Consider the following 27,379-nt stretch of genomic DNA (forward strand, 5'->3'; position numbering starts at 1 on the left):
CTCTGAAAGAAGAAGGAACATGAACTTGAGTGCATGATGAGAAGCACACCGATTCTAGCCAATACAGCTACGTCCGCAAAACAAACGTTAAAAGGTCTCCTTAAGGTAATACCATCTTTTAAGAAATGAATCTTTTTATTCAGGGTAATTGGTCTAGCGACATTCATTTTCTGCTTTGTTGGAGGAGATCCCGACTTCAAATCTATAAAGAAACAATTATTAATAAACAAAAGGTATCTATTTTGATTTAGAAGACTTAAAGTAGATAAGATCATTCAACCAAAAAAGAATGTTAATACTTCATCAACAAAACTTTAGCTACAAGTATTACATTTGGAAAAATAAATTGGAAGTATGCTCACCGGCTTGTGATTTTTCTTGGCTATTAGTAAGTGTAAATGGAGCTGCAATTTCCAACTCCTGTAACTCATTGATGCTATATGTTTGCAGGAATAAAATCTTTGCCTTCTTCAACAAGAAAGGAAAAGACTTCACACCAAAAAAACAAAGCAAAACCAAAAAGAACTTAAGCCTAGAAACTGTTATGTGCAGCCAGTTTCTTCAATCTGAGCGCGAGTCAGTTCCTTCATTTCAATCCTAATACGAGCGGTCCGGATCAGGACATTTTGGCCCTGGCAAAAAATATTCCGGCGAATAAACCTGGGACAAACAAAAGTTATTAAGATGAGAGTAAAACACAACAAAATCACATTAGTATTTCAATGTCTTCATTGTTGATTGTGTTGATTACCAAATAGTATACTGAAGAGGTTTAGTAGGCTAAGGGGCACCCTGAACAGGACTAAACCAGCACGCGAGATCGGAATCTTGTTTAAGGAACCAACGAGACTGCAAAGCAGAAGAGTATCTTTAGTTCCTGTATAGATACTCACAAGAAGTTTTCGTGTTGAGCTAAAGTATACATCGATATTACCGATAAGTGGTTGGGCCAGTTTGATGTGAAAACCACATGGAGGTGAAGCTGATGGCAAGTCCAAGCAATCCACTAGCTGTTGCAACAACCCAAAACATTGGCAATTTGATCACATCTCTGCAATATCGAAACCAAAAGAGTAAGTAGAACTGAAGTTAATATGTTTCCACAAAGAAAAGGGCATGAAGTTATGTCAAACTTTGAATTAGGGAGATACGCTTACACGTTCATTATATATTCCCATTCATCAAACAGAACAATCAAGAAGGCAGCAAAAGGTAGAGATAACAAATTATTCAGCAAGACCATTGAAACTTCGTTGAGGGATCCAGATCTTGTGTACTTTTTTGCCTCATCCATGACTCGCCGTAGAGTTAGCAGTCACAAAGAGATAATATTTGCACAAATTATAAAATGATCTGTGTAATACACATATAAAGTTATAGGTCTCCCAAACAAACTATAATTTACATGCATCCAAAATATAGTAATTACTACTTAATGAGTAGCTTGCTGTTAGTACGCAATTTGAAAGCTGCCATGCGTAACCTACTGCGCCAAAGGAGATATCTGTAATGCCACTGCTGATAGAAGAGATAATCTGCAATACATACAGAAAAGATAGTTCTCTTTCAAAAAATTTATGGGGGAAGAAAAAAGTAATTATATTTCATCTACAGAGCAATGAATATGATATGGGAATCAAAATGCTGGCAGTTTCCTGCAACACGGTAAGTGTAGAGTTGATTACCATCATAAACATGGCAGTCCACACTTTCTGATTCTGATGTTTCCAGAACAAATATAATTCTCCAAGTGCTGTTAAAATATTTGTCACATTCTTCAGAATGGTCACCATTGCAATATTTACATATTTCAAACTGAAAGAAAAAACAAATGAAATACAGTACGTCAAAGGTTTGTACGTATGTTAAGAGTATCCTTTAGTAATAAACTTTATGTAGCATCAAATGAACCACAGTACATTAAGCAGTCCATAATCCATATATGTTAGAATACATTTTAGTAATGAACCATATATGTCATCACATGAAGAGAAGTGTATATTTAGATGTTATAATTAATATTCTCTTCACAAGTTGTCGTTGTTCAATTTACCGCAGGTCAGAACAGTAAGCTCCAAACTAAAAGGAAAATAAAAGGCCCCAAAATATGTAGGCCTACAACTTACCTATACATGCCTGATACAAGCATTCCAATGAAGATTACATTGACAGGGATCCAGACCCTAACCAGTTTCCAATTCAGCTTTTCCACTGTAACAACTCCAGATAAACCCAGGAGGACAACAATTATGGTACTTATCAAATTCTGCAGAGAAGCGTACAGAAGAAATAAGTTTTTGCTATGACTGGCTAAATTAAAGGAATTGCAAAGAATTAAAGAAACGATCATCAAATTAGTGACGAGGGATCAATTATCGGCCTAGAAAAATCGAAACCTTTGTACATGTTTCGTCCTTATTCAAAAGAAAGTCGTTTGGAAGGGCATTACGATACGTACTTGATAAAACATCAATGATACGCCTGCATTGAAGTTGTAACCGGACAGAACAACTTTGTTCAGCAATATCATACTACAAGAAGAAATGCAATAAGCTGTCCCAGACAACAGTGGTCCAGATTTCCTTGCTGACCTATGTTCACGCTTTTCATCTCCACTGATTGGAATAGAGACAGTCTCACCGTGCCCTCCTTGACTCCCTCTAAACAATCTGCTTTTAAGAAAGTACCCGAAAAAAGGGGACAATGCGCCAAATTAACAATGTGTCGATATAACCACAAAGCAACCATATTCTAAATTCTCAGCTCATTCCACAACACAACATCAACATATGAATACAGCCAGAAATTGTCATTATTCTAAGACGACTCATGGGATAAACGTGACCACCATTAACAAAAATCCGTAGTGTTCATCAAAGTTACTTCTTCAACTTAAATAAGTACAAAAACAAAAACAAAAGACAAATTTGTTGTGGAGATTCAAAGCCTTCGATCAACAAAAAGTAAGAGTAACTAAGGAGTCTACCTGTCAGTCAATGTCACAGCTCTTCGTTCCAGAAGAATCAAATGGACTCCTCCATTGATAGAGCCAACTTCTGGGTCCTCACTATCATGGCCCCTCACTGCATCCAACTTGAAATCAGATGACAAATCACCCACCTGCAAAGGTAAAAAAAAATCAACAACCCAATTGCAAAATAAGCTCAAATTTTCACTTCCTGAAGCTAAAAATCGTATCTTTTATACTTAAAGGTACAAATGTTCTTACCAATTAAACCCTTCAAGCTTTTTTTTATTCAGTCTTTCAAACTCTGGAAATGTACACCAGAGACAAAGGTACCGGGATAGCTTAAGTGAAAGTAGAAAAGGGAGATATATCAAACGCTTGGGTAACGAAAATCATGAAGAAAACGTGAATCCGTGAAAACTCATCTTTTTTTAGAGCACGCAAATCTGAGTCAAGTGCGGCAGTACTGTCTGAGAAGGAGAAGGAGAGAGAGAGAGAGAGAGAGAGGGAGCATTAAGAATGGAAGGAACAGAGTGGGAGGGCGAGATTCCAGGCGACTGCCATAGAAATTGAATGATATTTGGGAATGAGGAACACTACCACATGCACCCAAAGTCAAACCCTTATGCGAATCATCATCCTCCATCTCTCTCCTCTCTCTCTCTCTCTCTCTCTCTCTCTCTCTCTCTCTGACTCTCTCTATCTCTCTCTCTCTCTCTCTCTCTGACTCTCTCTGACTCTCTCTCTCTCTCTCTCTGTAGAACATTACGAAGAAGGTCAATGAAGGTGTACTGCTTCTTCTTCTCTTCTGTGAATCGAATCAGGGACGCCGGAATCCGGAATTTGGAAAGCAATCACTTTTGGGTTTCGCGTGGAATTTCAAACGGTCTGCTTTTTGCGCGGAAATTATGGATGGATTTTGGGGCTTATGGACTATTTATTGATCTGGGTTTGGAGCAGAGTTCAGGATATTGAAAGAGATTTGTCAACGAAGCCCATCAGGCATGAAATCTTTATCACAACCAAGCCCACCATGAGAATTTTTATTTTCATTTCTGTCCGACGGCACCGAGTTTTGAGGAGACCGTTAGAGCATCTTCAACATGCAATGCAAGTGGTGGATTGCTCTAATAGTTAGGATCTTACTTTTCAATTGATTGTATTCTGAGTTCAAACCTCCCGCTCCCTTTGATTATGATATATTTGTAGGTTATCATTATGTCTTTGTTCAACCATTACTATATTAGCTAACTTGTTGTACATATGTCATTTTTAGAGTACGCAAATCGGTTAGGATTTTTCTACATACTGGGCTAGGTTTAATTTATTAGTCATCTGGGCTTTGGTTTCTTGTAAAGGCTCGGAATCAGATTCCATCCGCATCCACTTTGTGGGGATCCTAGGGATCTCCACATCTTAGCTATTCATTATGTATCATGCGGTCAGAAATCATTTGACTTTTTTTTATATTTAAAATTAAACACAAATAATATCTGACGAAAACTGACCGCACAATAAACAATGAACGGCTAGGATGTGGGGATACCTAGGATCCCCACAAAATGAATCGGGAGACGATCATTTTCCCACATATATCTCTTATATGCCAAGTCATGAATGCGTATCCAAGTGTAAACCTCTACATCCGTACAATCATCCAATTTACCAATTCTACATGGTATCACTCGTCTAGATTTCTCTATAACTCAAAACCCTAACCTTATTCTCTCTTCCCTGAAAACCTAAAGATTCTTATTTCCTCCATGGCTTCTGCTGCTGTCGTTGTTGCTTCCTCCACCTTCGACCCTTCTTTTTCGGTTGCCAACGTCGCCCACTTTCTCAAGCTCACTAACTTCAACTACCTTAAATGGTTGAGTACGTTGATGGCCTGATAATGCTCTCATCGCCAAACTTGGCCGGCCAAACCTAATCCTTTGTTCGTTACTTGGTTCCAGGCTGACCAATTGGTCTGTATTTATCTCACCTCTACCATGTCCGAGGCCATTCTCTCTCTCGTTGTCAACAAAACTTTGTCAAAAGCTACTTCGGACTGCCTCCGTGATCACTTCTCTCAAGTTTCCATCGCCAATGCCACCAACCTTCGATGTCAGTTGCTTGATCTCACTAAGGGCACTAGCACCAAACTCACGAGATTGTTCATCGTGTATCATGCATGTTCTCATACTTCCCAACAAAATAGTTTGGTGGAGTGCAAATTAAAATACCCTACTTTATATGACGTTACAAAATTAAATCTAACAGTTTATGCATGGTACAAAAAGAAAGATAAAATATAATTAAATTGGAAAAAATACAAAACAGATAGTTTTCATAATGCAGAATATTAATAAGCAAAAATTTACCCCAAAAAAGGCTTAGAATCCATTACAGACTACTCCAATTGACACTATAGGTAGGAAAGCATATACCAAAATTAGAGTTTAATAATTTTCTTAGCATTAAATAAATAAATAAAATGCACGACAAGTAATTAAGGAAGAATGCAGCCCTAGGGGGGCCTTATTCGCCTTCCACCTAAGCTGCGCAAGAAAGGCTCAAGGATCATCCTAGGGAATAGTGAAGCTTTATAGGGTCTTTCTGTCCAGGTGTAGGTAGTTCGCATCTTCATAGGGTCTTTATGACTGAATGTAGGTACTTGTCATATCTCATTAGCATTTCGGCGCTATGATTGTGTTGACCCTAAAAACTACCAAGCCTATGTGGCAGGCAAGCCGAGTAATTAATAAACTAACTACGTCATTCGGTTGTGTGCAGGGCATGCCAACTCATCGGTCGAGCTCGGTCCGGGAGTAAAATGTGTTGATGTTTGGTTGAGCGCGCTGCTGATTTCTTGATCTTGCGATTGCGGCCGAGGAAGGAACACGTCTCAGCCTTCAGGTTTTAGAGCCTGAAGACACGACTGCTAGTTTTGCAAAGTTCAATATCAGATTCGGCTTTTAATGTGCCGAATGTAGTAACCTAGTAACACATCACTTCGTCGAGAAGGCTGATGAGATGACCTCTACCAACCAGGACTCGAAAATCCTTATTGACTGAGACTTGGATAGGTAATCAGTCTACTTCGAAGCAATGCTGTTTATCCAAACTGAAGGTGCTCCGTTATCGGCTAACTCTATGACAATAATGTTGTTTATCCAAACTGAAGATGTCACCGGTTGCCTTCTCAATGCTATTTATCCAAACTGAAGATGTGTTGGCGGAAAAAAGAAAATAAAAATTTCAAGGTTGTTGAGAGGTTTCGCGTAGAACGATAGTTTACGTAGGGCAGTTTGTGTGTTGAATTGGAGACCCTTTTAGTCGTCTACCGCTCGGTATTTATAGAATCAAAACTCTTAGACGTGTTGTAGAATCCAAGTTGTGAACATCCAACCATCTTTGATGATAAATCACAACCATCCTTTTTCCCAATCTTAATTGCCGCGCCATCAGGAGAAATAACAACTGGATAAAATGGCATATGCCATCTTTTATCCCATATTTCCACATGCATAGGTTCATAAAATAAACAATACCTTTATTGGCTAATTATCCAAGCAAGTTACCCTGTGCTGGATGAGTAAACCAATCTCCTCCACCTCGTTGACCAACCAACGATGGTCATCAGATCATCTTTATCTAAGCCAACTAACTTTGATCAAATCTCATCTTTATCTCCATTGCGTTTGTATAAATGCATGGAAGATAGTCTGCCATACTCTAACTCCATTCATGATAGTCATGCTATCTATTCACGAGATTGCAACAATATTAATTCTCACGGCATCGTATCAAATTACCACGACTTTATCACCCAACTGTGCTCTAGATAATTCAATATATTATTAAGAGATAATTATTATGATAAAAATCACAATATTATTCCTTAATAATAACTAAAATTATCCTGACTCAGTTACCTAACGGCTTAGAACTTCGTTCACTCAATAGCCTCGATTATTCGGACCGATTGTGTAATTTTGGGTCCAAACAGATTGATCTCTAAAATACGGTGAATTTTGGGTTCTTCTAAAGTGTCGGTCCATTTGTGGCCTTCGAATATCTTTGCGACGGTGCCCTCGTTGATGCCGGTGAGCACCAAAACGGCGTGCTAGACAGATTTGTGTTTTTCAAGGAGACTGGAATTCGAGAAAATTTCAGTGCAATGGCAGGATGTACAGGGAAGACTAGAACAGTTTCGGATGTTAGGGTAAGAGAGTTGGGAAAAGGCCCAAGTATTGGATTCAGGGTTTGAAGATCGAGATGAGTTTAAGGGGTGGATTTTTTGGGGTCCAAAGTGTGGAGAAAGTCTAGGGTGGGAGAAATTTATGGGCGGGGAGAGAAGATCGATGGGTTCGGTGCATGAGAGGGCCTTGTGGGATTTTTCTTTACTGGTCGCAGCAGCAGCTGCGGCGGCAGGGGACCATGTGGCAGTGGTTTTAGTCAAGATGCGGCGGAAGAGGAATTTGAGGCGGGGGACGATGACATAGCGTAACTTCCTGAAACCTGCGGACTTGAAAACTAATGTTAGGCGTCATTAGCTATAGCTATACTGCAAATAGTGCTTGCAAGAGAGAGACACGGAGGAAATTGCAATAGTGCATGAAGTTATGACAAGGAGTGGAGTTTATATAGAGAGCAAAAATCTACCTCATGGAGGAAGGAAACATGCATGAATAATCCTAGTCGAACTCGGAAGCTCATCAAACTTGCCCGAAACCTTCAAATTAACTTGTAGGAATCAAATATATGGAAGAAATTTCGGGAAGCTAGATTATAATGCAGGCGGTTGAATTTGTTAGGGATTTTTTATTTATTTTTGTTAAAAATTGGGACAATTGGTGGCAAACCACGGTTATCCAGGGTATGAGGAATTTCACCATGCCTATGGCTACAGACAATCAAACTCACCAACTCGGAGCATCGAACTCGAAACCTCTCACATTTTTTTGTTTATTAAGGAGTCGTAGTCCGCACCATTGCCACTGGGTCACTTGCTGTTGTTAATTTGCTAAGGATTTCAAACGAATGCTTTTGGTGCGGTTGTTATATGGATTAACATTTAACAGTATGAAGCCATCTCAGGAGGGGATTATAATTTAATTACGTGGTAATTTTTTTGTTAACTCTTTGTTTTAGGTTGATTTTCTAAAGTCTTATTTCAACTTTTTTTTCTAAACTTTTCAACCAATAAAAGGAGAGATTTTTTAGTGTATCCAAAAAACGGAGTGGTACACCACATATTACTATACAAGTGGTCAAATATTTGTGTTAATAAATAATAAAATTTCCCTCTACTTATATAATAACACGTAATGTACCATCCGTGCACCGGCACAATGAAAATTTCTCCAATAAAAAGTTCAGGTTTCAACAAAGTTGGATTTTCTCAAATTTCATTGGTTTGTTCAAAATTGTACAAAAATCAAGAATTCGACATCATGAGATTTCTTCTGATCGTTGGATTATTAGAAAAGATATAGAAATTATAATCTTGATAATTATATTCATAACACAAAAAATTAACTTTTTCGTTGCACTAAGACTCATCCTTTATATTTTCACAATTCATATACTATTTTTCCCCGTCCTTCCATCTTTCACATATTTTCTTTTAACTATGAATGTTTCGTAACAAAGGATGCAACGTAGACAGATGTTTAGTTGGGTGATACTATAAGAGGGCACCCCAATTTGCTACCAACGTATCTCTATCTAGGCCTTTTATAAGCTAAATTCAAAAGCCCACCTTTGTCCTTCTGTGGATATCTTCGGTTTTTGGTAGCAAAAATGTTGTATGCACTCTAGTTTTGTCTCTCTACACCTTGCTTCTGTGAGCTCTGCTCTCATAAGATCCTCATTTTGAGAGTTTAGGTCCAAATGCTTAAAATTTTGACAACTTAATAAAGCAAGCAAGAAAATGAGTTTTATAATGATTCATGGATTTTAAGTTGGTTTTGCTTTATTAAATTGTCAAATATTTTAAACATTTAGATTTAACTAATACAATCTTGTGGCTAATATTATTTGGTCCTCACAAGTGCTTAAAATGAGGACCTTAGAAGGACAAGATTGTACGCCTGTAAACACCCAATAATGTTGCTAACTCACAACTATTTGATTTTTAGAGAAATGCTTCTTATGCGCTTTTCCATAAAATTATTTAAATTACTTTTACGGGAAATAACCTCTCATGTGCTTCTTTCTAGAAGTGATTCCAAACCTCCAAAATCATTCTTAAACGAAGCCTTTAAGAGCTGCACAAATCACTTTAGTAAATTGCCAAAATCACCTTCTATCTTTGTTCAACTATATTTTAATCTAAGAAGTGGGTGATTTAGTTAAGCTACATAATAAATCAACTATAACATATAATTAAATACCAAACTCTTTGTCTATATAGGTCGAACATAAAATCTCCTCACTTTCAAGTAGAGAAAAATATGTACTAAACCGTATGCTACTTGGAACTGGCAGGATCACTTTAATTCAATGAAAACAATTAGAAGTGAAAGTTTACACCATACCCTAACACTGACAAAACGAAAAAAACAAAAAAAAAAAAAAACAAAAAAACACACACGCACTAAAATGGGACAAAAATCCCACTCTCAATTGAGGCTTTGCTAATTAGCATACAAATTAACATGGCAGGCTGCACCAATTACCAAATAAATCCATGCCAACCATCACATGTTAATTAAATGGGATAGAACAAGAAACCGACAAGGCCACAAAGGGTTGGAGCTCAACCTACACACTCCACACTAAGACACTAACCATTAACATCAACAATTCATCATCCTATTTATATATAATTACATACCAAAAAATAAATATCCACATACCTAAATTAGTAAATTAATAAGAAGATGATGGGCAATAGAAATTGAGGATTAGGGGCTGTGACATGTTTTTGGTCACAGGCTAAGCAAAAACCTGGAGTGGATCAAACACCATTACCACCACACATCACCAAAAAATCACAATCCTTGCTCTACAATAAGGAGTACTACACGTTCATATTCCATGCATCAAACACTCAAACTGTCACACTATTACACAGTATATATAATCACAAAACAAGGAAGCACAGCCCTCGGGTTATACACCAAAAGCTCCTCCTCGTCGACCTTCGAGTGTGCCCCGCTGCCTCCTCGTCCCACGAGCGAGTCGAATCCACCGCCCTCTTTGTCGACGTCATCAATATCCTCCTCCGAGTCACACCCGACCCGACCCGCCACGACCCGGCAGACCAGCATAGCCCGCTTCACGTTCATGAACTTAAACTCCTCCTCGATATCCTCCGGAATCGCCACGTGTGCCCTGGAGCTACTCGACAACGTGGAAATTCCGTCCAACTTGGGCGAGAATCCAGATTTAATAATCCCGCAAATACTGCAGTACTCGTGATTACAAATCCCAGAATTCCCGTTGAGTCCCAAATCGCAGACGAAAGTCGAGCAGTGAAATCGGAGAAGCTCGTTGCCGTCGGCAATGCAGCGCTCGTCCCGCCTCCGGCAAGCGCCGTTTCGCGCCGCCTTCGACTTGACCAGCTCTCTGTACTCCTCGAACCTCGACAGGATTTTGCCGCTGTTGTGGATCTTCAGGATCCGGTGAATTTCGGGGGCTTTTCGCGTATCGGTCCAACCGGTTTTGAATATGATTTGGACGATGTTTTTGCCCGAGTCTCCGTCATGGAGCTCTGAAACGGCGTGGTGGATTGCCTGGTGGTGGTCGAGAGTCTCGGGTTTCGGGAAGATTTCGCCGCAGGCGGTACAGGGGAAGATATCGTTTCGGAGAGGGAAGAATTGGTGGGAACCGGCCGAGATACCGGATTCGGGGAATGACCCAGGTGGGTATTTGGTGTCTGGGTCGGGTAGGACGAGGGAGACGATGGAGTGGTTGGAGGAGCGGGGTGGCGTGGAGAGGTGGGATTGGATGATGTTGGTGCAGGTGATTTTGCAGGATTTGGAGGTGAAGATGCGTTTGAGATAGGACCAGGAGGTGGAGAGGGCTTTTTGGGGTTTTAGGGTGGTGGGTTTAAGGAGTTTGCGGCGGTGATGAGGCTTTGTTTGGTGGTTGGTGGTGGCGATGAAAGAGAAGCAGCCGAGGTGGAGGAGGAGGAGAAGGAGAGAGAGGAACTTGTTGAAGAGTGTTGATATGTTGGCCATTAGGGTTTTGGAAAATGAGTGTATAGTAGATGTCGATAGCTATAGGGTATGCATGAAGATGGAGAGAGAGAGAGAGAGAGAGAGAGATGATTGATGGTTAGGAAATTATGGAAGGAGGAGGAGGAGAGAGGAGTAGATGATCATGAAAGGGGAAGGAGATAGAGAGGGGGAGGAGGTGGGACACGGGAGCAGGTGAAGAAGAATAAAGCTAAAAGAGAGAGAGTAGGTGGAAGGCAACTTCATGGTATCTCTCTGTCTACCTCTAGGGATATCTCTATATCTCGTTTCTCTTACATGATGGGGAGATGGTGAGAATATTTTAGCTTTGCGGTTAGTATTACTGCGAGAGTATGAATCTTATGTCGACGAATTTTTTTATTTTATTTTTATTTGTTTACATATTATTACTGTATAACATACTTTTGACTGAAATTAACAGTCTTCCATTGAAGGGAATTTATCATGCATGCATCATATGTATAAGGGATGCATCATGCATTTTCAGTAAAAATTCGTATTTCATATGGAATTATGATTAATCCATACATACCCTTGATGAAGAACAATGAATTCGTCAATCTAACATTATATGAATCTTATTAACAATTGAATTAACAAATATATTGAATTGTCATCTAATTACCACACCATATTAGCTAGTGATTAACATTTGAAGAAATTTATCAAGGCCGTCTATTCAATTTAGATTCTAAAAGATTTTAAAAGGATCAAGGTATTCCATGAAGATTTTATTAAGTGAGTATTTAAAATCATGGAGTATCTAATTAGGATTTCAAACGAGTTTGTGAAAGTCATGGAGTATCTAATTAGGACTTCTAATTAGTATATTCGATAAGGATTTCAAATGAATTCATAAAAGTTCATGTGTAATAAAATAAAATAAAAAACATTGATTTTACAAAAATGTTATTATTATCATCTATTTATACTATCATTTGTAAGAGAGATGCTCCAAATTAATGATGGTAAAAATTGGATAGTAAGTGTAGCACTAGCTGCACTACTCTTGGTTTTAAAGAATTTTGGATATTGTTGGATTTCATAGCTAGGATTTCGTAGCGAGTTAAGCCATAACAAATCTTGCCACATCCCTTAAGATTTTTATGGATTTCTATTTTTTTTTTCTCTTTCCTTCTTCTCATGATACCATCTTACTGACTATATCCACTAGGTGCACCACGATTTTTATCGTCATGTTTCTACCATAAAAAAATATTATCTCTCGAGTCTCCCCATTTTTTCATCTTTATCTTCAGCTCTCCAACTCCAATTCTCAATTGTCATTCAGCCACAACTGAATCCGAGTCTTCCAACTTAACTGAACAATCAAGAACTTTGATTCCTCCGATCATTTACTTTGTTCATCCCTCCGATCATTTAAGTACTAAACACAAAGCCATGGTTTTTCAGCTCTGAGTTTGAAAATGGGTTAGACATCTCATACTTTAAATTTAATATTATCTGATTGTTGAATGTTATCTCTCATAATAGAGATTTATAATCAAATTTATTGTTGGCATAGTCTTATTGGGTATTGGGCACCACATGTATTTTAGGAGGTGAAGTTTTAGGGAGAGAGAGAGTTCACAAATAAAAGTGGAACGAATTTTGAGTTTTAAAGAGTAAAGTGGTGAATTTTGAGTTACAAATAAAGTGAGATCAAAATAGAGTTCCAGATGACGTAGCTAGGACTTTTTTTTTTTTTTATTTCTTGTACTTTCTACGGTTTCACATGAAGCATGCTTTTTGGCTTGAACATGATACATGAACTTGAAACACTCCGCATGCATCACATGGATCTTACTTTTTATGTCGCAACTTTAACCATAATTAGCGTTCCCTTACATATTTGAGACATACAAAACACAACTTGTCTGCTAGGGAAAATTTTCTTTGTGCCGGGAACACCGATGATACATCATATGTTTTTATAGAAGTGGTAGAAAATTTTATTTTTTAAGTTATTAACTTTTTAACACACATATCCCACCATTTGTATAGTGATACGTGGTATATCACATCGTGTACCAATCATACTGAAAAATCTCTCGTCTGCTAGAGCTTTGTCATTACAATTTCCTATTAATAAAAACTATGAATTAAAAAACAATCACTTATCACTACGATATATTAGTATTTATGAAGTGAAAATTTTTAATTTAATTTTTATGAATAACGAGTTTGACTGTGACTTCATTCAAAATTTTCACACGTCTTAACATAAGTAAATCATTATATCAAATACGAAAACTCCTTACGCATGCACTTCTCGATCATGAATTAAATACCTAATCAAAACTAATTAATCACCTCAATGATCGACAATCCAAAGTGCTTCATCATTGTTAACAATTAATTGAGGGAAACTGAGATTGGCATGTGGAGTTCCTTAAGCTCATCATTATTCACGATCACGTACCAAATTAACAATACATATATCTACTTGGAAATTAAAGAAGAAATTAACAAATTGATCAAGAACAAACTCCTAGATGCGATACTACGGAATGGATGTGATTCCACACGTGAAAGGCTCTCCCACAAAAGCACCAACACATTTAATTAAGAGAACTTTAACGAAAAGTTACCGGTATTGTTCACTTTAACGAAAAATCATATTTTTATACTAAAAAATCAATCATGATGCTATTCAATTTACCCTTTATTTTATTCTTATCATTAAAACTCAAAATTTTCAAGTATTTTTCATTAGTTTTTCTTTTAATTAAACAATTTTTTGATGCATAAAACCAACAATTAGATAAATGCTTTCTCAAAAAGAATCCAAAGCCTGCCCTTGCCGTTTAGTTTGTTTTTTCACTGAAAGATATGAACAAATATGACACATGATTTTGTCCAAAATTACTGGTTTTTTTTATGACTAAAGAAAAGGAGTAATGCGACAAGATTCCATTTATTTAGGATGACACTGTGTGTGGAGGACCCTCAAGAGTACAAAAAAATTTCAGTATATAGGAAACAGGTGTTAATACACCAAGTGTCGTATACAAGTGGTTGGATACTTGAACATTGAAAATTTGTTGAAATTTCTTTTTCAAATATCCAATCATTTATATTATAATATATAATTTACCAAGCTGTCGTATTCGTGACACACTAGAAAATATCTGCAACAATACATGCATGAAACTAATTTAATTTGTAAAAGTTAGTGAAACCAAACTTAGGGGTTAAATTGGTTTTAGTGCTGTACAGAATCGATTCTAATTTACAATTTTTCGAGTGCTGGTGGCCATGCATTTTGGAGAGATATATGCCTCTGATTTACTTTTTCGTTATCGGCAGGAATCGGTATCTCTAGCTACCTCCACGTTATCAAATGTTAAAAGTATTATTTCCCTAATTTGATTCAACTTAGGGAAATTAACACTCTCAGAAACATTTTGTGAATATCATGAGGGTTACAATTCATATGGATCTTAAGACATGTTTTATATCATTCTCTAAAGCACAAAAATTCTCGTCTATTTGTATTATAAAATGTGAACTGATAATACTTCGTAACTGCATTACAATCTTCATCTTACCACTCGAAAAACATTTTCCATGATGGTACGAGTTCTTCACTAGTTGGTTCCAAACATGCACAATAAGCTACGTACGCACATAGCTGAATAGTGTCACACTGTATTGATGTGTATGCAACACAGCAATAGTATAGCTGTGATGACTCACTGTTGTTTCGTCCGTTTATTACTTACCTCTACGTAAGAGTTTGGCTCTTGACCATCCTCTAAAAAGAGGAAGAAAAAAACCTTAGTTCATCAAGTAATTTGTAACTAAAGCAGAGCGGATTAGCAGTTGGGAACCCTCATAGATAAAGGTTGAAGTGAAGTTTTACGGTTTGTTTATAAGTGCTTTCAAATAATGACTGAAAATATTTTAATTAAATTTTTTTTTAGAACAAATCCTTAGTAAAAACGCAAGTGAAATCTAGAAAAGCACTTATAGTGTTTCTTTGAAGAAGTACCAGCTACTATTTGTTTGAAAGTGTTTTTAAAATAACTGAAAGTGCTTTTGGTAAAAATATTTTTTGAACCAATTCTTAATAAAAACACAAGTGAATTCTAGAAAAACATTTCAAATACTTTTGAAGCCCAAAAATATTTTCTTTAAAAACAATTTCAATAATTTTAAAAATACTTCCCCTAACTTAAAAAAAACCTGAATGGATTTCGATGGATTCATCAAACAAAGTAGAAATCTACATCTCGTGACATATTGGTTTATTTATCCTCTATGATTTTTCTATATGCCTCGGTCTTCATTATTTCATTGTGGGCTCTATGATTCCATGATTCTACAACCCTTATAATAGTTTAATGTGGGCCACATGGCCCACTTGACGAACAAGTCGAGTACTAGCTTTCGTTTTCGGTAGGCCAATATGATTTGTCTTTGGCTGATGAAAAATATTGTGTTGAAATCTCCTTGTCTGTGGTACACACCCCACTCCTATCTTATAATATGAGCTAATAATGGCACGTAATTAACCTAATGACCCTAGGTTAAATGGGAAATTAAGTACAAAATTTATCACACTAATTTGTGGGATTTTTAGAGTGGAAATTACATTTTCGATTGGTCCATGTTTAGCCTCAATTTTATGAAAATTCGAAAAAAATGAGGTTACACTTTTCAAAAACTAATTGACAATAGATGGATGACACAATTCTTCTTGTCTTATATATTTTTGTAAACCTTCACACATAACGCATAAGTTAACCTGCTTTATATAGTTCTCATTTCTTGGTTCTCATGTAGCTAGATCATTTGGAACCAAAAGAATTCTTAGATACAATGAGATTTCTGAACACGTTGAAATATGATCTGGGACTGTAAGAAAAAGACTTTTCTCTCCAAAGAAAGTTGAAATTCTTTCTTGAATCTAATTGAGATCACAACTCTTTCTTAAACCTATCACTAGTCCAATTTTTTAAACAATTTTCATTGTTCGAACTTTTGCAGTGAATTCATCTTAGAGTCAAGCTTCATTGTCATTTTCTTTCCAAACTAATCAGTAGTCTCGAACTATTAAAAAGGAATTGGCCAACAAGTGCGCTTGACTTGACTTTGATATTGTTGACTCGATGAAGTGAAAACACAGCAGACTAAAGGGGAAGAAAAAGAAGTAAAAGAAGCATCTGCTGTGGTGCTTTTCTCTTTTGGTAAAGCTTTCATTTTCACACCAAGAAAATCTTTCATCTATACTGATAAGGTATTATTTCCTCTCCTTTGCCCCAGTCAGTAGGAGAAAGCTGCCGACATCGATTTGCTTTTAGATTAGTGGGTAATCATGGTGTGTATTCTTCTACTTATTTATTTCTACATTTGGTGGTGACCCTGTATGTGTACTGTGATAATGTGATGTCACTTGGAAAGGGCACAGCTTTAATTGGCCACCATTTTATTTGTTTATCATGCTTTGAAATAAACTATCCTATCATGATATAGTGTGAGTGAGGCTAGGCTATCTATATAGGATCAGGATCCTCTCCTGAGCAAATGGAGATGATCCTTCTGACCAGGCCCATCGAGCCATTCAAATTTTATCAAACGGTTACAATTATTATAACTTTTAGAGGGGTTCCTTGTTTGTAGCCGTTTGATAAAATTTGAATGACCCGATGTACCTGGTTAGGAGGATCCTCTCCATTTGTTCAGGAGAGGATCCTGATCCATCTATGTATATGTATGTACATGTATGTATCTATATATATATATATATATATATTATCCTCATTTGGTGAAGACACTTGTTTTCTCATTGTGGTGTAATCAGAATTTAGGATCATAATCATGAATTAGCAACTATGTGATCGTTCTAAGAGCGTATTGTTTATATCTTCGGAACCTGTATAACCATTCAAGATTGTTGAAATGATTAAGGTTAAGTCAGCTAGAGCAGTATATACGTACTCATCTTTCTGCATTTAAGTTTGAATATCCTTCTCTATAGTTTAGTATCAAAATATTACTTTAATAAAATAAAGCTTTGAAGATAAATAAATTGATAAAAGTACGCACTTCCTCATTCCAATCTCGGGGCATACCACCATGATTAAGGGGGTTTCTTCTCTCATTATTCCAATTCTCCTTCAGGGCCCTCTCGCGGAAGGCTTCCATGATTTATATTCCTCCGTCATCCGAGGCTCAGACTTCACCCCATCCTTTTTTATATCAATAAGGAGCTCATCCATCCTGCCATAAGCTGATGATCTCCTAGCGCGAAAGCCATTGATCAATAGTTATACAAGGCGATCGGGGATCCCTACAGAAGATAGCTTTCAGAAGCCCAATGCTTAAACTCAAATTGCGCGATGAACTCATCAGATGAACTACTACAGGAAAGAAGACAAACGTGAGGGGTTGATGCATGTTGGCTGCGTAATTCATTTAATATTTCTTCTTTCCTTGTGGTGGGATCAAAGATGAAAAGTCTTATGTCGAAAACTGAATGAGTCTTTAGCAATAATTTTCATTTTCTATAGAAAAAACAGAAAAAAGGGGTTCCATCTGAAACTCCAATTGCTTGACATGACTGAACTACAAAGCGTTTTGGTACCATCCACGTTATAATCATCATTGCAATGACTTGTATAATAACTGTTGACACTACGTGCAGTTTAGGCATCTTCTTGTGAAAGGTATCGGCTGAGTGGCCCAAGAGAACAAATTTCAAAGGGACACAAGTGTTACGAAAGTTATTTAGAGGGACAATAAAGAAAAAAAATTCAAATAAAATCGTTCGTGAAATATAGATTGGACCGATTTTGGAGTGTGTGTGTACAAATCCTTTAACAAGAGGGATCCTCATTTTTCAAAAAAACTGATGACAACCTCTTTACCGTTAAATTTAACTTTAATGAAATTGTATGGTTGAGATTGTGTGACTTGTGATTTAATTTCAACCATAGAGTTTCGTTAAAATCAATCAAATGGTCAAGAGAGTATCCATTTTTTTTTTTAAAAAAAAAAAGAAAAAAAAAGAGGATCCCTCTTGTTAAAGGCTCTGTGTGTGTGTGCATATATGTACTATACACATTACGTCAAAAAGTGTGATGCCACAGATTTGCTGCTATATATATGTTTGGATGGATAGGAAATGTTCAATAGCTCTAACTTTCTTTTCCTAAACATATATAACACTTGACGTGCACACTACTGTGGTATTGAAAAACAGTCTTATTGTATATACAAAGAAAGGTTATGAAGTTTTGCCTAAGGGCAGGGATTCACTACTTTTCACGTGTTAAAGTTTGTGAGCCCGTCATCGCAACCAACAGTACGACTACGGTTTAAACCTTGAGGAAACCAAAGACACGAGGACACACCATTAGCCCAAGAACGAGCTTCCACTACTAATTGCTTGACAATGCGAATTGTACTTGGACGACTAAATAAATATGTTTTCAATGTTTTAATAGCAAACAATGATATCAAATTCACAAACTGGCGACCAAGTGACCAAGAAAACGAGTTTCCACCATCAATTACTTGATACATTACTAATGATTAGCAGGCCCAAGCCCAAACCTTTTAAATTGGATTTATCTTGAGAGCAGCCTCTTTAGATTTGAAAGACCAAGCCCAAAAATTTTAAATTGGCACAGCCCAGTCCATTTAGAAAAAGCATTAAATAACAATTGTCATTCAATCTTCAGTTAATTACCCGCCAACCCAAAACAAAACTGAAAAAACTCTTACCCTTACCCCTAACAATCCAAATCCCTTCTGTGCAACCGCCACGTGTTCTAACCACAGCCAGTGCATATAAATATCCATCCCTCCACAGTTCCTCTCTCTAAGAATCTTCCCCGACCTTATAGCATATGCATCTCGCTCCCTGCGAATTTGTGAATTGGTTACACTGACTCAGTGACTCATCGAGTCGTTTCATTCTCTGGAAACCATGAACCACAAAGTGCTTCTTTACTCATCCTCTCCGAAACCCAACATCGTCCCGGCCCGCCCGAGATCCCGATATTTCGGCCACTAAGAGAAGTTTCGGCGCTGATCACCTGAGACCCCTGTTAAAGTTGTTAGGATATTCTAGCTGTTAGGGTTAGGGTACCCAACATCGTCTCGGCCCGCCCGAGACCCCCGATATTTCGGCCACTAAGAGAAGTTTCGGCGCTGATCACCTGAGACCCCTATTAAAGTTGTTAGGATATTCTAGCCATTAGGGTTAGGGTTCCTTGTTTTTAGGCTTGTTTTAAGTCATGCATAATAATCCCTATACTTGAGGGACAAGGTTATTTGTTTTTGACTTAGTCTGTACCACGATTCTAGGGCTGTTAAGTCGTGGGTTGTTGCTTTTTTTACGTTCAAGTTGTAAGACTATTTAATAGTCATATTTGTTTTGAATTTAATAAGAAAGTTCTCCCAGTAATCAAGATTTGTTTAACGTAAACTTTTGTGTTCCCTTTCTGGTTCCAACATCTGGTATCAGAGCCCCATCACGGGGCCTGATCAAAGCTTGAAAAGATCAAGGTTAGAACAACCACATAGCAGCAGAGAGTAGTTTCGTGCAACCTGCGATACCTAAGTTTGATGGGCATTATGATCACTAGAGTATGCTCATGGAAAATTTCTTGCGTTTCAAGAAGTATTGGAGCCTCGTGGAGACCGGGATTCCTGCAGCAGCAGAATGAGTTGATCCCATAGATGCCCAGAAGAAGACAATTGAAGATTTGAAGACAAAAAACTACTTGTTTCAAGCCATTGACCGCTCTATCCTAGAGACGATCTTGAAGAAAGGAATAGCGAAGGACATTTGGGATTCATAGAAGCAAAAGTACCAGGGAATTGCACGAGTCAAGCGTGCACAGTTGCAAGCTCTTCACAAAGAGTTTGAGGTGATTCATATGAAGGTAGGAGAATATGTGAACGATTATTTTGCACGTACCCTCACCATAGCCAACAAGATGAGGGTTCATGGAGAGCAAATGAGGGATATGGTAGTTATTGAGAAAATTCTGAGATCCATGACTCCAAAATTTGACTATGTTGTTTGCTCTATTAAGGAGTCTAATGATCTGGATGCCTTGTCCATTGATGAGATGCAAAGTAGCCTGCTGGTTCGTGAGCAAAGGATGAGTCGACACACTGTGGATGAGCAAGCATTGAAAATCACTCATGGAGCGCAGTCAGGAGGGAGAAGTGGAGGTCGTAGTGCTTATCATGGAAGAGGAAGAGGAAGGGGTAGGTTTGGTTTTGATAAATCCACCCTAAAGTGTTACAATTGTCATGAACTTGGACATTTCCAGTGGGAGTCCCCTAAGAAGGGAAAAGATTCCAGGTCAAATTATGCAGATGCAAGTGAAGAAATGCTACTGATGGCATATATGGACACCAATGAAGTTGGTAGAGACCACATTTGGTTCATGGATTCAGGTTGCAGTAACCATATGTGTGGAAAAAGGGATATGTTCTCAAACTTTAACGGCAATTTCCGAGAGTTAGTGAAGCTGGGGAACGACTTGAGTCTTACTGTGTATGGCAAAGACAATATAAGAATAGAGATCAAATGGATAATACAAGTTATCACATGAGTTTTCTATGTGCTAGAATTAAAGAACAATCTATTGAGTATCGGGCAGCTCCAAGAGAATGGACTTGCAGTGCTTATGCAACATGGAAAATGTAAGATCTTTCATGCTGAGAAAGGTCTTATCATGGAGACTGAGATGTCATGTAATCGAATGTTTGCCGTGTTTGCACGGCGTTCATTAAAGGAGCAAAAATGTCTATCCTTGCTGACCACAGATCAATCCCAACTTTGGCATTGTCGATATGGACATCTTAGTTGGAATGTTCTTAAAATTCTCCAACAAAAGAAGATGGTTAATGGAATGCCTCAGATTAAAGCTCATTCGAAAATTTGTGAAAACTGTCTAGTGGGATGACAACCTCGAGATCCATTTCCAAAAGAGAGTCTATGGAAGGTGTCCGAGACTCTCCAATTGGTGCATGCGGACATATGCAGACCAATAAGTCCCACCTCAAACAGTAAAAAAAGGTACCTCATCACTTTCATCGATGATTTTAGTAGAAAAACCTGGGCATTTTTCTTGGTAGAGAAATCAGAAGCATTTGTTATCTTCAAAGCCTTCAAAGCTAAGGTTAAAAAGGAAACTCGAAGGTTTATAAGAAGCTTGTTCACAAAGCATGGAGGTGAGTTTACACCACAAGAATTTACCAACTTTTGTGATGTAAATGGAATTAAAAGACAGTTAACAGTTGCGTACACTCCCCAATAGAATAGGGTAGCGGAGAGGAAGAATCGAACCATAATGAACATGGTTCACAACATGCTTTATGAGAAGAAAATTCCAAAGACTTTCTGGCCCGAGGCAACAAATTGGACAGTGCATATTCTAAATAGAAGTCCAACACTCGTTGTGAAGAATAAGACTCCAGAAGAAGCTTGGAATATACGTAAGCCATCTGTGGAACATTTCAGGGTTTTTGGGTGTATATCTTATGTCCATATACCTGATAGTAAGCAAATTAAGCTTGACGATAAGAGTCTGAAATGCATCTTTCTTGGGGTCAATGAAGAATCTAAAGCCTAAAGGCTGTTTGATCCTATTTCTCAGAAGATTATTGTGAGCCGAGACGTGGTTTTTGAAGAGAACCAAAGTTGGAATTGGAGTGACAGTCATGAGGAAGCAATTTAGTTGACCTTGAATGGGAAATAGAAGGAGAAAACAGTATAGAAGTTGGCGACAGTGAAGAGGAACATACAATGGACATTATCGGAGAAGCCGTGGAGAATGAAGATTCAGTGCAAGAAATAGGTGAAAGCTCATCACGAGCCGGACGAACAAGGAGACCACCAGTTTGGATGAGGGATTATGTAAGTGGAGAAGTTTTTTCAAAGGAGGATGATGTGAAGAAAACTTGGCTCATTTGGCATTATTCTTAAATGTTGATCCACTTTCCTACGAGGATGCATTAAGAAGTGAAACATGGAGACAAGCTATGGATGCAGAGATTGAAACTATTGAAAGCAATGATACATGAGAACTGACCGAGCTACCATCTGGAGGGAAAACAATTAGGGTGAAGTGGGTTTAAAAAACAAAACTCAATGAGAATGGAGAAGTAGACAAGCACAAGGCTCGGTTAGTCACAAAAGGGTACAATAAATAGTACGGGGTGGATTATGCTGAAGTGTTTGCACTTGTGGCACGTTTGGATATTATAAGAATCGTGTTGATGCACAAAACCGGAGGGTCTTGGAGTAACGTAAATTCGCCCATGAATCTGCAAGAAAGTAAATAACACAAGATGTATCATGGTTCACCCCAATGTTTGGGCTACGTCCACACTGATATTGTATTTCTTTGTTTGTGAGAGGATGAGAGGGTGAGAGCTTCTGAGGGTGAGAGAGCTTTGTAATGTGAGAGTGAGGCTTTGCTATGAATCTCAGAACTTTTGGATTGTGAGGGTGAGGATGCCCTTTTATAGAATACGGGCTCCTCACTTATTACATTTTTGCCCCTCTATTTATTACATAATTACATTTGAGTCCCCCGAGTATTTATACGAGGTCTAAATACTGAGGCCTTAAGTATGGTATAAACAGTAGTCCCTCAAGTCTTCAGTTAGAAAGTCTTTTGGCTGGAGACTTGAAATTCAGTCCATGTGTGGACCGAAGTAACTAGATGTTGTCTAGAACTGAATACTCGATATGAGGTGGTGCTCAATGTGAAATGATGCTCAACTAGAAGTAGAACATGTTGCGAGGCTGCTCGGCTTGTGGCTTATGTTACTTTGGTTGGCTCGGCTTGTGGCGTTGAAGGTGAGGGAGTCCATTTTTATAGAATAAGGGCTCGCTCCTCAATACATAAGCGATGGGTTAGAGTTGATGCTCGCGGTGAGACTGTTGCTCAGCAGGCGGCGATGCTCTCTAATGATGGTGAGGGGGCTCCTTTTATAGAATAAGGGCTCGCTCCTCAATACATAAGTGATGGGCTGCTCTCTAATGAAAGTGAGAGAGTCCATTTTATAGAATAAGGGTTCGCTCCTCACCGCATGAATAATGGGTTAAGTCCCCCGAGTATTTTTCATGAGGCCCAGTTGTGGAAGCCCAATATATGGCACATAGTATAGTCCCCCAAGTCTTCAGTCAATAGAGTCTGTTGGCTGGAGACTTCAAATTGAAGTTTTGAATACCCTGCACTGAAGCTTTGTAGGTGAAGCTTTGCAAGTGAAGTTTTTGAAGCTGGAGCTTTTGTAAATGAAGCTTTAGAAGCTGGAGCTCTGTAAATGAAGATTTCGAAGCTGATTGACATGAGTGATGCTCATGAATGTTGACATGAATGATGTTCATGAATGTTTATGTATGATTGACATGAGTGAGGTTCATGAATGTTTATGTATAATCGACATGAGCGATGCTTATGTATAATTTTGGAGTACTTGACGTACTTTTGATTACCTGGTGGCTGCCGAATAATTTTGAAGTACTGGATGTACTTTTGATAACCTGGTTGGTGATAATAGCGGCAGGCTGCCGAATAATTTTGGAGTACTAGACGTACTTTTGATCACCTGGTGTACTAGATGTACTTTTGATCACCTGGTTGGTGATAATAGCGGTAGGCTACTGAATAATTTTTTGTAGTAATGGACGTACTTTTGATCACCTGATTGGTGATAATAGAGGGTCTGGCTCTTTTGAGCATATGAGCTTTTGCCTTCCACATAACATTCCAGCCCATTATTTTGGGCTTGCCCTTTTTTTTTTAATTTTTTTAATTTTTATTATTATTACCCTCTGATGGAGTTTATACAGATGTCTCCAAAAAATAAGAAAAATAAATCACACCATTCAAAAACAAGAAAAGTAAATCACATCATTCTGGTGCGGTGTTTATTCCTTGCTTTTGCAGTGTGGGTGTTTATTCCTTGCTTTTACAGTGTCCTCATATGCTCTCGCAGAGGAAAGCCTCCCTTTGCTTTCTGCTTTTTCTCGGTTTTTTTGCTTTGCTTTCGTTTTTGTTTTTGTTTCCCACTTCATTTCCTGCAACTTTCAAAACTACAGGGGTTGGATTATTTTTGCTTGATGGGATGAAATAGTAGGGAAGCATGATAGGAAAGCCACAAAGTTGCACTACTATCACCAGCCAATTGCCTTTTACTTTTACTTTTCTCTTTTCCACCGCACCTCTCTTTCTGTCTTTGTCTCTGCGCTGCTGTCATGCATGTGCACCCAATTAATCATTAATATCTTCTTTACAGTTTGAGGAATATGGTTGCAAGAGCGAGAGACGATTGCCCCACCAAGACCAGTCCGACAAGGTATCATCTGCACATTTTTACAGTTCTTACACATGATAATCACATAAGTCGCATTCACCTTGACCCTCGAAACAGCTATAGTGATCTTGAAAACCTTGATGAGTTTTGATATGCATTGTGCCCCGAGCAAGCGCATGGACGTCGGGTCCTCTTTGGAGGTCAGCAAGATCTGAACATCCTCCGACACCCGTTCCTCCAATTTCCCTTCGTTTCCGGGAACTTTCATCTTCAAATTCGCCAAAACCTTTGAAAGGATAATCTCAACAGCTGGTGAAGGGAGGTGCGACTCCCTCTCCAAAATAGAGAAGGACAAGCTATGACTTCCTTTGTCTTGAGGCACCAAGCCAAGTAAACATTGTGCAAGCAATGATGGTGCACACATTGTACCCGGATCTCCGGAACAAAGTTGTTCAAAGATTTGGAGACAAAAACCTGTAGTCAGTTATAGAGTGTCAATTATGAATTGCTTAGCAGATAGTTTCAGCACGAGAATCTGAATCTGACGAATACCCTTTTTAAATCAGAATCCGGCAGATCAGAATCGCTCTATAATTTCAGCTAAACAGAGGTAATAACGACTCTTATCAAAGTCAAAAAGCCCAATACCCAACATAATTTCCTCGGACACCATCACAGCGAGAGAGAGAGCTAAAACTTAAGAAACAGTAGCAATTACAAAGATGGAGAAATCAGATCAGATCTCTAGATATTGGTAATGGGAAGGACCCAAACGTGTATGCTTCTAAGTGGCTGTGACTTTAGTGCTGTAGTGGTGTAATAGTATGATGGTGACAAGTGTAGTAGTCAGATTCACGGTGCTGCAGTGGTGTAGTAGTATGATGGTGACTTTGGTGCTGCAGTGGTGTAATAGTATGATGGGTTTTGCAGTGACTGTGTAGGTGTTTGGTTCTTAGGTTTCTGCAGATTCACGGCGGAGCTAAAAAAAATGAAAGAGAACCGACACAACTTTTCGTATCGATTCCCACAGACGGCGCCAAATGTTGATACACAAAATCAGAGGGTCTTGGAGCAACGTAAATCTGCTCATGAATCTGCAAGAAAGTAAATAACACAAGATGTATCATGGTTCACCCCAATGTTTGGGCTACGTCCACACTGATATTGTATTTCTCTGTTTGTGCGCGGATGAGAGGATGAGAGCTTCTGAGGGTGAGAGAGCTTTGTAATGTGAGAGTGAGGCTTTGCTCTGAATCTCAGAGCTTTTGGATTGTGAGGGTGAGGAGGCCCTTTTATAGAATAAGGGCTCCTCACTTATTACATATTTGCCCTTCCATTTATTACATAATTACATTTGAGTCCCCCGAGTATTTATACGAGGTCTAAATACGGAGGTCATAAGTATGGTATAAACAAATCGTTATAGCACTTGCAACACAAAAAAGTTGGACAATCTATTAGTTAGACGTCAAGTTTGCCTTTCTAAATAGAGAATTGAGCGAAGAGGTGTTTGTCGCACAACCACCTGGTTATGAGAAGAAAGGCCATGAGCAAAAGGTGTACAGACTTAAAAAGGCTCTTTATGGCCTTAAACAAGCTCCTCGAGCATGGTACAGTCGCATAGAGTCCTACTTCGTACGAGAAGGATTCGAGAAATGTCCATATGAGCATACTTTATTCACCAAAACAAAGAATGGAGGTATGTTAATTGTTTGTCTCTATGTTGATGATCTTATATTTACTGGAAATGATGAGAGGATGTTCAAAGAGTTCAAACAATCTATGATGGTTAAATTCGAAATGACTGATCTTGGAAAGATAAGTTATTTTCTTGGTATTGAAGTATTGCAAAGAACAGATGGTATTTTTATTAGCCAACGGAAGTATGCTCAGGAGGTATTGGAAAGGTTTAACATGGATTAGTGCAATCCCGTGCACAACCCAATGGTTCCAGGTTTCAAGCTTGTAAAAGATGAAGGTGGAGTGAGGGTCGATAGCATTCTCTACAAACAAATGGTAGGAAGTCTTATGTATTTGACGGCTACACGTCCTGATATGATGTTCGTAGTAAGCTTAATCAGCCGTTATATGGAGTGTCCCACTAAGCTTCATTCGCAAGCAGTGAAAAGGGTGCTAAGGTCTTGGGGTGTTTTACAAGAAGGGAGGAGATGAAGAATTGGTGGGATACACCGACAACGATTATGCAGGAGATCAAGATGAGAGGAAAAGCACTTCAGGGTACATATTCATGATGGGGTTAGGAGCAGTGTTGTGGTCATCAAGAAAACAACATGTAGTTACACTTTCTACCACTGAAGCGGAGTTTATTTCTGCAGATCATGCGCTTGTCAAGCCGTATGGTTAAGAAGAATTCTACAAGAACTTAAACATGCTCAAAGTCAGGTTACAGTGGTGTATTGTGATAATTTTTCAGCAATTAAACTTTCGAAGAATCCGGTAATGCATGGATGAAGCAATCATATAGATGTTCGTTTTCATTTTCTTCGAAATTTGATCAAGCAAAGAGTTGTGGATTTAATTCAGTGCACCACCCAGGAGCAAGTTGCAGATCTTTTAACAAAGCCAGTAAAGCTTGAAGTATTCTTGAAGATGCGGGGTTTAATGGGGATTTCTGAATACCCAGGAATAAACTGATCGTCAGTAGTAATCAGTTTAAGGAAGGATGTTAAAGTTGTTAGGATATTCTAGCCGTTAGGGTTAGGGTTCCTTGTTTTTAGACTTGTTTTAAGTCATGCATAATAATCCCTATACTTGAGGGACAAGGTTATTTGTTTTTGACTTTGTACCACGATTCTAGGGCTGTTAAGGTGTGGGTTGTTGCTTCTTTTACGTTCAAGTTGTAAGACTATTTAATAGTCATATCTGTTTTGAATTCAATAAGAAAGTTCTCCCAGTAATCAAGCTTTGT

At 38.2% G+C, this 27,379-nt stretch overlaps 1 protein-coding gene and 1 pseudogene across 1 annotated transcript; both read right to left on the reverse strand.

Annotated features, from left to right (window-relative positions):
* Positions 1–274: 274 nt before the first annotated feature.
* Positions 275–2,166, reverse strand: LOC126589060 (GDP-mannose transporter GONST2-like; annotated as a pseudogene).
* A 7,581-nt stretch (positions 2,167–9,747) lies between these two features.
* On the reverse strand, positions 9,748–11,410 carry LOC126589057 (uncharacterized). The gene has a single exon (XM_050254240.1). It carries the CDS (start codon positions 11,137–11,139, stop codon positions 10,024–10,026), a length of 1,116 nt encoding a protein of 371 aa, XP_050110197.1. The 5' UTR covers positions 11,140–11,410; the 3' UTR covers positions 9,748–10,023.
* Positions 11,411–27,379: the final 15,969 nt, after the last annotated feature.

This window comes from Malus sylvestris, chromosome 11, assembly GCF_916048215.2.
Source record: "Malus sylvestris chromosome 11, drMalSylv7.2, whole genome shotgun sequence".
NCBI classification, from domain to species: Eukaryota; Viridiplantae; Streptophyta; class Magnoliopsida; order Rosales; family Rosaceae; genus Malus; species Malus sylvestris.

What these genes read in the sequence shown, in the direction of transcription:
- LOC126589057 (XM_050254240.1), bottom strand. Translation starts at nt 11,139, where the DNA reads ATGGCCAACATATCAACACTCTTCAACAAGTTCCTCTCTCTCCTTCTC.